This window comes from Ambystoma mexicanum, chromosome 4p (genome assembly GCF_040938575.1).
Source record: "Ambystoma mexicanum isolate Mex_15411 chromosome 4p, UKY_AmexF1_1, whole genome shotgun sequence".
NCBI lineage: Eukaryota > Metazoa > Chordata > Amphibia > Caudata > Ambystomatidae > Ambystoma > Ambystoma mexicanum.
This window is the reverse complement of record NC_090927.1, coordinates 988,764,267-988,778,451: the sequence shown is the minus strand read 5'-3', so window position 1 is coordinate 988,778,451 and position 14,185 is coordinate 988,764,267. Positions and strand designations below refer to the sequence as shown.

General features: G+C 41.0%; 1 protein-coding gene across 2 annotated transcripts in view; it reads right to left on the bottom strand.

Moving 5' to 3' along the window:
- Positions 1-1,697: 1,697 nt before the first annotated feature.
- BEND3 (BEN domain containing 3) overlaps positions 1,698-14,185 on the bottom strand; it is a 64,826-nt gene continuing 52,338 nt past the window's right edge. For both annotated transcript variants that reach the window (XM_069606568.1, XM_069606569.1), the window contains exon 4: positions 1,698-7,833. In XM_069606568.1, coding sequence (XP_069462669.1) covers positions 5,584-7,833 — 2,250 coding nt within the window. In that variant the 3' untranslated portion in view covers positions 1,698-5,583. The remainder of the gene's footprint in view (positions 7,834-14,185) is intronic.

The window sequence follows — 14,185 nt, the reverse complement described above, 5'->3', positions numbered from 1 at the left end:
GTACCCGCCCTAGGATTTTATTAGGAATGCTAGGGATTCTCAAACTGCCCATGTTGAAGTGGACGAGAAGCACCATTTAACAGAATCTGAACGTTTCTCGGCTACACTTTTTCCTTTGTACGGCACCTTTCCTATTGGCACAGCTCTTGTCCATCTAGGCTCTGGTTGAAATCCCGGCCAACAATACAGCAACATTAGATAACTAAAAGGGTTTTGCAAAATCATTTAGCCTTTGACATTTCCCATCACATCTCCAGTATCCCTTCTTTACTTCGCCTATAAACCTCCCCTCCACTTAGTGAGGCTACCTTCACTTCGCCAGACGTTTATTTGTCATACATTTACTTCTCCATGCCTTTACTTCGTCTGCATCTTTACATGCAATGCATGCGATTAAGGTTAGCTAAAGGTTGTGGTTGGGGTCAAAGGGTGGAGGGGGTTAGAATATGGGGCAAAAAAAGAAGGCAGGTACATAGGGTCTCCCCCTGTAATGACAAAAGGAACAATAGGGGAAGTGAAAGACCGGTGAAGTAACGGTATGGAGAAGTAAAGACATAAAACTCACAGATGAGTGCGTGCTCAGTGTTGTGTTTACATTCCCCATTATTTTGACCTTCTCCATGATCCAGTTAAACACATCTGAAAGGTTGAACATGTTCCATCTAATGTACAGGAATTGTCACAGATGGACTAGCTTAACCGCCTTTTGGGAAGTGTAGATTCTTCAATTGTTCATGGAATTGTTATGTGCTATTATAGAACATATTAGGTGCTATGTCCACTGTTGCTTTTATCGCCGGCTTTTATGTGGTTTATGAAGACATGAATGTAAATGAAAATGCGTACGCTAATGAAGCACACATGTTTTTGGACATAAATGTCCACACTTTTATTAGTGATGCGACTTTGAAGGCCATATCTTGACCTAATGGCCCACAGTTGCCAGTGTTGGTCTGAATGCTGTGTGAGATGGTTTGCACCCCCAGATTGGAGATCATCATATAGCAAATGTAACCTTTATGTATAGAGATGCATGCAGCATACATATTTTCGTGATGTTAGCTTTTACAAATGTGTAATGCACCATGTTGTTCCCCTCTACAAGATTTTCAAAGACCGTCTGGATGCTGTGGCTTTAATTGTCTTTCTTAAGTGGGTTACTGCATGTACATTGGTTCTCGTGAATCTCGTGGCTACAGATAAGGATCACAATCTCTCAGTGTACACGTTACTTCTCAGAAAACATGAAATTTCCATGGAACCACAGGACATGGTTGGACCACTTGGAGATATGCATGTGACAAGGGTTCGGTAATGTCTATTTTTTTCCTTCAGAAGTTCATAGACTGTTCCAGTGCAAGCTATCACTATCCCAAAATAGAGAAAGGTGTTAGGCTCTCTGAGTATGTGAACATTTCCATTAAAAAATGTTGGTTTAACAACCACACAATCACGTTATAAAAAGCATCTGTATCATGGCAATTGTCAGAGACACTCTCAGCCGATGCAATGATACCTTTTCTTTTTCCTCGTTTACTGAGAACTGTGTCCGATGTTTACTTTTTGCCTCGACAACACAAACAAGTCGATATTATTTTGCAAAATTCAATGACCTTTGCATGCTATATTTGTATTTACCATGAACATGCACTCTCACAGCCAGTTATCAAAAAAAATAAAAACACATACAAGTAATGTCAATTTAAAATCTTTGGTAAAATGTTTTCATTTTATTGATCCAAATGTACTTGGATACCTGCTGGTCCATGGCCTCTGCACTATGTTCTTGCTACGATGAGAAAAACTGCAGTGACCCCAAACACATTCAAATGTTGCTACATTCATTTCTACAGTCATACATTGTTTCGGTATATTGCTAGCAAAATGTTAAAATGTGTGCTCACTCTACATTCTATTGTGACTTAACACTGAGTTACTGTTGAACTATTGCTGTATTTAATTTTCCTTTCATAATAACAATGACTAAACCCAACGCCATCACAAACCTATGAGAGCACAGCTGGACTAACAAGTTGAAATTGAAAGAAAATGGGAAAATACAACCAAAATAGTTTTTGGTTCTACTCGGTTCCTTGGGCTGATCACATCTCAACATCACCATTTTTAGTTTTTACGAGTGGGTGTACAAATGTGAACGCCAAAATAACTTAATATAAAAAAAACGAATACTGCTCAGCTGATCAAGTGTTACATTACATTGTACATTCAAATAAAAGCTTACATTTCCAGAGGTGAACACTTAAGACCAATACATTGTACATATTTCCTAAGGCATAGGAGTCATCGTGGAACTCAAAAAACAAGGTCATTATTTGTCTTTGTTGTGGGAGATCGCGATATGGGAAAGTACCAAAACATCTAATCATTTTTTCAAGACTTTTTCTTTTCATGATTGTTGTCATTTTACAGATATGATAAATCATACATGATGCACAGGTTGTCTTTCACATGTGGTCGCAAAACATCCAGCATTTCACACATAATCAGTTTAGAGGACAATGGAAATTTGACCAAAAGACACACAAATAGGACCATAACAGATCATTTAAACCATCGTGCAGGATGCCGGTTATAGTAAGAAAGTCATTGGACAGGAGTTCACTTCAAATCTCATAGGCATTTGGAGTCCCTGGAAAAAGCTTGCTTGCCTTTTAAAATGGTGTCCATCGTAAAGTAGCGTTTAACATTTGTCTTTAAGGGGGAGAAAGACAGACATGAAACAGACACGAGTGGGCAACTGCGCAATGTGCAAAGGGGACACACCCAGGAGGATACACGTGGGCTACGGGGGTACCAGAGGAGCTCTGATGAGCATGTGGAACAGGAGAAGAGGGGAGCAGCAGAGGGGGAGACATAGAAGTACTTTCGCTCAAAAACAGGCCTCCATTTTCACAGCAATGGGAACCTAGTGATAGCAGCAATGCAAGATACATATATTTTGTAACAATGGATCGAGAATTCAGTTCTTCATTAAAAGTGTCAGCATTTAAAAAGCTCTCCCACTATGAGGCGAGGCCCGAATAGTAATTGAAGAGTGTGCCAGCATCATACACCTGCTCTGATACAGCAAGTCACCAACTACCATTTTATTCAAGCTCCACCCTCAAAGGAGAAAAGCTTCCATGATGACAACTAGATAAACACAACGTTTGCAAGTGGAAGGGCATGATGGTATTGTGAATGGAATATCTACTGTTAGACGGAACACCATGTAAACCTCCCTTGTGATTTTCTTTTGACAGGATTCACCAGTTAGAAATTGCAATAAAATTACACCTCATGCAATCCTCAAAGCTGAGGAATAGCACCTTTTTTACAACTCTTGTCTCATTCATTACCTAGGTTCTCAATATAAATAGTAGTGCCAAGGAGAAAGATTGAGCCAAGTAGGACGACAACGCAAACGAAGACATTGAGGAGGGCTATTCTGCCCAAGCCATCATCTGCCCTTTTATCATTATCTGCCCAGTGCTGGAGTAATGCTCACAGACCAAGTTGCTACCCTGCCCATTTCCAGGTAAGAAATATTTTAGGCATGCATGCTCCCTTAGAGTGTAATAGACCAATAGGGACCTATTGAAAATGTCTAGCTTACATGTAAAGGTATAGTAGTATTGTCTCGGGGTGTGGGGGGGAAGGTCAACTGTGTTACATCTGTGCTTCCAGTAATAGAAAGGCTTGTAATGGGAAATGGGTAGTCCCGCACTCGAACCACAAATATAACTTACATTTTTCAGGTGACAAAAACACACTGTCAAAAAAATGCCCAACATGGATACTCTACCGACAGCCAGAAAGAAATGAGCCCAAAAGCCTTTGGTGAATGCACTGGAAAGAATTAACTCCCTTCAGAAGAGACCTCTTCCTCTACCATGTAACACATACGGAAGGTGGATACTAGAAGCCATAGTAGGACAGTGTGCAATAGGCCTAGCGTTCACCATGGGGATTAAGACGATTGGGGGAGGCATGTGTTGCTGATGAAACATGCCCCAATATAGTAGAAATAGACCTCAGACAGATGGAAGGGCGTTCCTGCATGAATACAACACAAGAGAACTCCACTGTGTATGTTACGCCAAGAGGATCCTTATACAATAAACACCCCAATGACAAAGGGCAGGTTGAGGTGTTGCGTCACACCATGCACAATACTGTTGTCCCATTTCTGTACACTGAAACAAAAGGGGAACAGACTGCTGCCTTGAGCTTCCAAGCAGTAAGTGCAATTACTAGGCAAAAGTGCAGAGTCCAGACCTTTCCTCCTAAACTTCAGTATCGAAACTGGAAGAACATGTGGGACACCCCATACCCCTGGCTTCACAGTGACTGTTGAAGGTAAGTAGGGAACATCCCAGTGTCCAGTGATGCACATACAGGGAAGCGTACTGTTGTTTCAGTAACAATGTAACCTTAAAAACTATGCTATTCTTGGAACAAAATAGGCACCACGTGTTTCTGCTACCTAAGGCCACAAGATGGGGAATCAACTAGGGGCAGGAGTAGAACACCCAGAACTAAACAAAAACAGAGGGCAGGCCAAGCCGCAACTAATATCAAGAGAGCTGCAAAGTATGGAAGACAGCAGTGTGTAGTTTAAATGTGTGTATCAATCACACAGCAGAAAGAACTCATGTGCAAACATTTGATGCGACTTGACCGGGCGAGGATCTCAAGTCCCCACCTTCATTTTAGGTTTTTACACCTTCTGCTTGCTAGTACTGCTCAGATGAAGCAGATGAAAAAAAAAGATATATTGGCAATGAGAAAATCAACTAAAAAGGGAACAAAGAAAAATATTTGTAATACAGCTATACCTATGTGATTTGTCATTGTAAAAATGACAGAGGATTTACAAAGGTTTATTAACAAGAAATTACAAGCTTGTTTCAGAAAATATGCCACTGAAATCACCCCAAGGGACTTCAGAGGTAACAGTAGTTTGTGAACATTCCTGCCTCTTCAGGAATACAGGGATATTATGCTAGCACATTCTTAAATCCTTATCCCAGGTCCAACAGTCGTCGGTGTTAGATGGTTGGTCGAACCAAGAAAATGGTTACATGAAGGAATCCTAATAACTCCATCATACTCTGTCATTAAAGTGATTATCAGAACATGTGTTCAATTAACAGTGATAGCAAATTGATGGCTACATTAACTGTCTTTAAGACTGGTATGATTTTGAGATCTTCATGAAAATGGCACTTAAACGTTATTTTTAAAAATGAAATTCAAAATGTCTTCTTCAGCTTTGTTTCCATGAAAGATTGCCCAGAAAGTAGGGCACAGTGTTTTAAAAAAACTTCTCTCAGGTCATTATAAAAGTGATACAACTATAAAGAGAACTGTGGGACAGCCACACCACTACTGCAACATGTGTATCCTCTTCTGTGAGCACGTTGTGCCACATGTATGATTAAGTCACTCACATTGTGCTGACAGCGGTATTCTTCTAATGCATTTTGGTGACATAAATGGCAATTTAATAAGTAGCAGTCTACACAAAAACCAAAGGAACACTGTCTATGAAATAATTTACAGGTATAATGTAACAGTCAGTCAGCGTTTCGATTTCTTTGCTTTTTTAAGGATATCACATTTTTTTCTGTTTGGACGCCTGCATCGTTCATCAATGCTTGGTATACATTCATAATGCCACACTTCATCCATTTTGTCCACAGGATAAACTGTCTCAACATAATGACGGATCATTCGTAGTCTAATGGGATCGAGTTGTTTCTTGTTGCAAGCACCAGAATGGTTGTACTGAAGTCTGAGGTTCTCCGTAGTGAACAGTTCAGGGAAAAGTCTTACAAGGAGTCGAGCAGCAAAGTTTCCCACAGAGAGGCTCTGCTGTACTATTTCCCTCACCTCCTTGTCAGACAGCATATAGCTTGAAGGCACAGGAAAGTCTGGAGGAGTCACCACAAGCTCATCAAGGGGTATTTTGCAGAAGTCTTTGCTGCTTCTTTCTGGTGGCAGTGGTGGCCCTTCCAAAAGTTCTCTGAATCTTTCTGGGTTTAACTCAAAGCCCACAAACTCTGTCCTCTCGGGCAGGGGAACATGAACCTTTCGCTGCTGTTGATACGAACGCCTCTGCTCAGTGTCTCTACGACGACAACGCTCATCCAGTTTTCCAACAAATTCCAAAGTCCATACCCTATCATTTTTGGCTCGTGGGTACAGAATTTGCACATAGTGTCTAATCAACCTTACTCTGAAAGGATCTAGTTGTTTCTTACCAAGAGACCCACTGCAGTTATACTGCTTCCTCAGGTTTTCTGGAGTAAAAAGTTCAGGAAAGAAATGAACAAGCATGCGCGAAGCAAAGTTCCCTATTGACAAACTGCTCTCATATATATTTTTCATTTGTTCTTTGCTAAGCAAATATTCTGGATAAGGCACCTCGAAGTCAGGAACAGGAATTTCAAGTCTTTCAAAGTCCATTGGCACAAGCCAAATCTTTTTGGACCGGCGGCCTGGCCTATCATAATCAACCCCGTCTTCTAACTTTACAATTGAAAGATCATCAGGCAAACTTGAGGAATCATAGCAGTCATCCCTGATTTCATCACAATCGCTATTGTCCAAGTATATGTTTTCCAGCTCATCGTTGATCCTTTGAGCACACTGCTCCAACCAGACATCCTCTTCCTGGACGTCTGGAAAGTAGATTTCTGTGTATTTACGGATAATTTGAAGGCGATGAGGATCAATTGCAGTGGATTCGCAGTCACCATAGCAGCTGTATCTTTCAGGTGGCTTTGACTGCTCAAAGATCTCAGCAAATAAACGATGCAACAAAAACACAGCAAATTCCCCTGGAGAGGATGCTTCATCTAAAAAATCATTAATGTCTTGAGCATCCAGTGCAAAATCATTGTCAATGCTGCTGGATCTTTCTAAAGGCAACACACCATCTTGCTCTTTGTCATCCATATTCGGAGAATTATCGACCTGGTCAGACTCGTAAAGGTTGGAAGATTGTACGTTGTGCTGACTACTCTCCATCTCTTTCTGGGCCCAAAACCTACTGAAGAAATCATTTACTTGCGGCAAGCATTCCATTTGCCAGACTGTGGAGCTCCGAACAGATGGATAACAAACTTCCACATAGTTTCGGATCAGATGAAGGTGAAGTGACTGAAGCTTGTTTTTGCTCAGGAACCCACAGGCGGTGCAGTTGCGCGAGAACTCATCCTCACCAAAAAGCTCTGGAAAAAGCTGGACTAGTAAAAGGCATGCAAGGTCTCCAGCAGACGTACTCTGCTCAGTCAATTGTTTCAGCTCGGAGCTTGTTAACTGGTACTCTTGAGGTGGCAGGAATTCTGCAACAGTATCTTCAGGGTTCACTATTTTCTTTATTCTGTTCACTTCAAGAGACAGGAGATCAACTTTGCTATGCAGTTGTGACATGTTGGAGTTCAAGGTGTTAAGTGTGATAAACATTTTTTGAATTAAAGAGTACAGATTGGAATCCTCTTCTACAAGAGACGTTGCCACTGTGCTGGTGACCGATTCAGGTTTGTGTTGATCGTCGATAACTCCAAGGGGAGAAGGGTCGCAGGGGTTGATTTTGTCATAAAGTGCATAAGGAGCATGTTGCTCTGACACAAGAGGGGTTTTCTTCTCCGTTATTTTGTGTGAAATGCCATACAGAGGTTTTTTGTACGAGGTCACTGTGTTTTCGCTGGCAGTCTCTTCACCGTCGCTAAGTAGGGCCATTGAATTTGAGTTCCTTTTTCCACGTTCTAAGTTTGTTTTTGTAGAGGAACGGTCACCCCTGCTCTTCGTGTTTGAAAGTAGCCCCTTGGAAGGAAGAAAATGCAAGTAAATTAAACGTGTTCATCTGTTCATATTTCACTGTAAAGCAAGTTGACTCAAGTGACCATACTAAAACAATATCAAACGTCTGAACTCATGTGATTGGCACAACAATTCTCATAAGAGACAGAGGGCCTGATTCACAGAAGCGTTTTATAATGACGCAGTCCCATAGGAAAACGTTCTATGAATCAGGCTCAGAGTGTCAACTAGCGAGTGAGCAAAGATAAAGAGAAAAAGAGAGGGACAGAAAGTGAAAGAAAATGAGACAAGTGTCTGATTGGGGAGATGGTGAGGAGGAATAAAGCAGAGGAAAGTTAAAGAGAGACAGTTTGGGATATACAAGAAATTGTGGAAAGAGTGGGGATGGACACAAATATACAAAAAGAAGAAAGGAGGGAAGAGGGAAAAGAGAAAAGGGGAAGGAAAGAGGGAGAGAAAGGGAGCAAGCGAGGAATGAAAAGGAGAGGAAAAGAGTGAAGAAAGATTGAAGAAAAAGGGGCAACAAATTAAATAATATTGAGAAAAGGAAGAAGGAAAGCGATAACAGAGGCAGGAAAGGGGAGGAAGGAAAAAGGGAAGAAAGTATAGAGAGAGAAAAGGAAAGGAGAGTGAAAAAGAGGAAGGAAGCAAAGAGAGAAATGGGAAGGAAGGTATAACTAATGGAAAGAAGAAAAAAAAAGACTGCTTGCATAAATATAGCTGATAGACTCGATATATAAATTAGGTTAAATGAATGCCCTTTTGTTCTCAAGAAATCCTTCAAAACAGTGCTTGCTGCAAATATGATTTCACACTGTGACACTGAACAGTCTTGAGGCTCCCTTGCGCCCCTTTTTAAGCTTAATGCAGAAAACCAAATCGGCCAACAGCTATCACCAGTACCAATCAACCAGTTTTAATTGAAATATAATATGACATCCTAGTGGTTAATTGATCTCCAGTGTTTATAGTAAAGACTACAAATGCTCATATACATGGAATTATTTGGAAAGAAGTTTCCTGGCCAAAGGAGATTCAGTTAGTACACAATATGCTGCACAGTAAAATATGCAGAGGTGCAGTATTATCATTATTATTACTATTGGGGTATTTATTGAGCGCAGACCTAATTTCAGGAAGCAACGGAGCACTTTACAATCATAGGGGGAAGAACACAGTGTGGAAGGCAGAGAAAAAAGGAGCGGGGAGCTATCAGTGGAGGGTGGGCAATTGGCAGCATGGGGGAAAGACTGTGGGGGGCAGATCAATGAGTCTCAGGTGGTACATTAAATATTGTTCCCATCTGTCAGGTCGTCAGCTGACATCTCAATTCCACGGGTATGCATCTGTTTTAATGAATTATTGTATTGGTCTCATTATTTTGTTCAGTCAAAAAGGCAAAAAAAATATTTTGGGATAATAAAAGGGTTTACACCAAAGAGGTGTGATACTTACAATCTTCTTACTGTCTTTTTAGACAAAAAAATTGTACATTTAGCTAACTTTCCAAAAGAAGGGAGCCCATAAAAGAGTTCTGGTAAAAATCAGATTATTCACTGTAAGATTTGAAAATATTATATTTATTCACCAACCAGTTTGTGTACATCGAGTCCAGAATTAGCTCGACCATCATTTAAAAAAACTATTCAGTATTCTCCTGGGCCACAGAGCCTAGCAGCTTAAGCGGTGTCAGGAAGCGGGTGTCAGTGGAACACTTGCAAACATTGCAAATGCTAACACAGAGGGCCCCGGAGATCTATCTTGTGTTGGTATGGGGCCACTTCGGTGAAGCTCCACAAAACGCACATGAGTAGCAACTTGCCATTCCAGTTTAACAGGGAGCCGTGGGGCAGGGGGAGTGTAGGGAGTGTCTAGCAACGAGGTTGCCAGAATATGTCCTACCTTGGGTGCAGACCCTCCAGCTTATATCGATTTTGAAATCGCGCAAAATGCCGCGAAAAACGCCAGTTTTTGCAAAAAAAGCGCAAAAACAGCAGTTTTTGCAAAAACACCCACAAAAATGGGCGTTTTTGCAACAACAAAAAAATACTCAAGGGGCCATTTTCTCAACTCTTTTTTTAAGAGCAGGCAGTTCCAGAAAGGACATCTGAGTGGATGCTTCTTATATGCACCCATTCAGATGTCCTTTTTCACCCCTTTGCTCAAATCAGGGGGCGTTTCTGCACATTTAAAGGCGCATCCCAAATTGACAAGCAAGATGTGCTTTTAAATGTGCTTAAATTGTAGGCCACCCTATGCGCCCACTTTAAATACGTGCATGAGGGGTGCCACTGTTTTACAGGGTCTTAACTGACCTTACATACTTTAAAAAAAAGCTGCTTTCTCACTTGCATTTCTGTTGCAAAATGGGATGGAAATTTGTTTTTTTTGGGTTGCATTTTTACAGTGGCAGGACCCTTAAGGGCTAGTCACGGTGAAATGCACGGGGTGCCTGTAGACAATTGTCTGGAGAGCGCTTCCAACACAAACGTATTCAAGGCAGCTGGCCAGCGCATCATTTGCGCTACAGCTCAGCCCCGTGGAAATGCGCAGGTCACCTTTGAGATTAAGGTGGGTTGCTCATTTCCAAAAATTGGTTATCTAAAAACAGCACATCCTCTGCTCTATTTTTAGATGCCTCGTTTTCTTAGGCCAAAATCTACAGTTTTCTTCGAAAATTGAAAAATGTTCACAATATGTGAGAGAAAGCTGTGGCGTGGTAGGCAAGAAAGCAAAGGGAGAGCAGAGGGAGAGCAGTAGGTCAGAGGGGGATGCAGTGGGCAAGAGAGCAGAGCAGAGAGAGTGGGGCGGCAGGCCAGAAATCAGAGAGACAGCGGAGGTACAGAAAGTGGAAGGAACGTGGGCTCAGGGGTAGTAGTGGGACAAAAGCAGAGAGGGGTTGGCCGGAAAGGGGCAGTAAGCTGCAGATTGGGAGAAAGTATGAGGGAAGAGTGTGATAGAATGGGAGAAATGATGAAAGATGCAGAAGTAGCACGCAAGAATGAAGGACTGTATACTGCGGGAGGAATTGGGGCGCGTACGGTGTGAGTTGGGAGCATGATTTGGAGTTTGGCAGGGACTAGAGAGCACAAATTGTGACTTGGCAGTGCGACAGAGCATGTGAGTATGTGTATGACTGCGCATGAGGTTCAAAAATACAAGTTGTGATGGGGAATTGGTCAGACATGTGAGGTGTGTTGGGTGAGAGAAGAGTGTGGGTGTTTGCGAGGTTGGGGAACATAGAAGGGGAATATTTTTGGCATTACAACTGATAATAAATTAATAACTATTAAATAGGGATGCACATTAAACCAAAAAACGCAGCCAAAACAAACATTGTTCTGCCAAGCCAGAGACATCTAGGACTCTTCCTATTTCATACATATATTGACACCCTGGCTCTCTTGTAGCCTTGCACACAGCCTCTTTCCTGCAATCTACCAATCTTGCACCCTCCAGTCAATAAATATTGTGCTGCAAAAATGCTGCCATAAATAAAGGTTTGTGCCTCAAAATTTGCCATTTCATGCCGCAAAATTTGCCATTTCATGCCGCACAATCCTGGAGGGTCTACTTAATATCGCACCCAGGCACAGAAAGGAGCTTCTCTAAACCCCAGCCTGACCCAGACTGTCATAGGCTGGGATGGGATTACCGGAAAGAGGCTTATCGGCCACACTACTAGCATGAGAAAACAAAACCGGGGCAACGACAAGTCACAATGCACTCAGTAATATTCCTTTTGGGGAGAACTGGGCTTCCAGAGTAATCCTGCAAGTGGCCAAAGCCAATAATACTGGAGTCCTCTCCTACTGAAAACTATTGCTTCGGGGACCAGCCCAAAGGAAGGGGCAGGAGAGTACAAAAGCAGCTCCAAATGAAGCCAGTTTGTGGATCGCAGGAGCAGCAGAAGGACAGTGTTTGGGGAGAGCTGGTGAGCAGCAAGAAAGAATGTGCGGACTGGAGGAACAGAGTGTGATGGAGAAGGAAGGGTATGTATCTATAGTCTAAGTTTTTGGAGGATATGTTCACACCAAAAGAGAAAGTGAGGACACAATCAGAGGAAGGAGGATAGACAGTGTTTGGAGGAGGCAGAATGAGGAGTGGTTAAGGAAGCAGGCGAAGTCAAGGCAAAGGTGGTTAAACATCAGGAGGTGGGGTCACATATTCTATGTAAGCAAGCTTAAATACCTTGCAGACCAAGGCAAGCTATTAAGCCTGAACCTATGTAATCTACTTGCTCGTGCATTGAAAACCATGAAGTTTCACATGCTCAACAAAAACACACATAGATGTACTTCACTACTGAAAAGATCTTTTTACGCACATATACCAATTAAAAGTTGTCATTTACATATTGCTTTGCCATTACAGTGTCTATACCCGAGCAGCATGCTACCCTATGCCAATGGAATGTACACATCATCGGCTCCTTATCAGGATCATTTTTCAAATTAAGTATTCACAGAATCAGAAATCAAGCTGTATAAATGTGCAGGGTTTTCACATACAAAACACAATACTATTTAGACATCTTGTATTTGTTTAGAAATGCGATCTACTTTTATAAATGGTGCATTCATTATTTTGCCATACACAGACTGCTGCGTTTGCAAAGCAAAGCAAATCAGTTTATATAAAGCAAATGTAAACAGAGAATTGATTCAGTGTGTGTTTCTTGGGGCTATATGTCCTTGAGCAAAGAACAACAGATATTTGAACACTCATTTGTACTTTCTATTATACATATACATGTTAAGCTTGTATTTGAAAATGTCGGCAATTTTGTCAACTCAACAGCATGGAGAAAAAAGTAGACATATTACAAATGTTAACTAGCAGACATCCGACAGGCTATGATTGTGCGAGTTCTCTTGGCTGGACACATATTAGCCTTTGACATTTGCACTGTTCATTTTTGCAAATCAATGGAAAGTCTATGACGAACAGACCTGCCAGTAAGTTTATTGATAGTAGGAGGTCTAAGGTTTACTGTGGGATGGATCAGTTTTGTGAGACGATTCAGATTGAAGACCATAATTGACTTCTGTGCTGTTCATTCTTTTTTTTTTTTTATTAAGCGTTGTGGTTCGAATAATCAAACCTTTTGGCACTCATAAAAATCACATCAAAAATACATAAAAAACTTTTAGGAAAATGTGCCCAAACAATTATACATTATATATAAAAATCAAACATTTCAGCCTTTTTCACCATAAAAACATTTCCAATGCAATCAATGTGCCCTCACCTATCTAGTAATTCAGGGGGCATTATAGCCTTTATAAAATTAAAGGCTTTACAAACCACTTCAGCTATAGTTATAGTAACATATCGCTCACTGAATAAAATAGACCACCATCGTTCCTGCGATAAAAGTCTATATTGACTAATATGTTTACAAAAATACATGGTTCTAAGCTCTCTTAAGGTTAGACAATCAAGCAGCAAATCTCTTAAGGTTTCGGATTCAGTTAAAATGTTACAAAAATCTACACACCTGAGCCTTCTTATCAGATTTCACTTGATTTCATAGTCTTAGAAATAGATTTCTAAATGTCGCACTTGGAAATGTCCCTAAATATTTTGGGAGGACATTAAAAGGTTTTGCTTCATCATTAAAATTCGCAAACATTTTTTTTACAGAAGAGTGTAAAAACCAATCGCTATACCACAGTTTCTCCTTTGCCTTAAAAGGATTACTTAGTAATAGATCCACCGTAATATCAGCTTTCCCCATAATTCCCAAACATTATTTCTTGCCTGCAAGTATACCATCAGATCTAGATTCCAATGTCTTCTTAATCCGGCAAAGCATTGAGTTAGAGTGTGCCATTAGACACTTCTTGAATAAGTTGAGTTTTTTTTCCAGTGCACCATAGCACAGCGGGAAAGCAGACCTAACTCAAAATGTATTACTGGCATCAGTGTACTCTTTGGGACTGCTAGAACCCTTTTCCAAAATACACCCACTAGAATATGCCAATGGGCATTTGGTGGATCAATCAAAATCTCAGCCCCATACACCAGTTTGGGCACCACTTTATGTTTATAAAAAACCAAAACCGAACATATAGAATATTGTCTAAATCTCCTGTGCAGTATCACTCCTTGTACTGCCAAGGCCTCGGCCTTCCGTCTTCACATATATGTATTGGGTAAATCCCTCCTCTGATTGTTCAAGCAGAATTCTAAATACTGATACTCGTTCACCACAATTATTGGTATATTATCCAGGTACCATTTATGTAGGACCTTTTTGTTCATTTCCCTAAAACCATTGTGAAGATGTTAGATTTAGCAATAAGTACCTTCAACCATTATTACCGGCATATTGACTTGGGGCAACAAATTG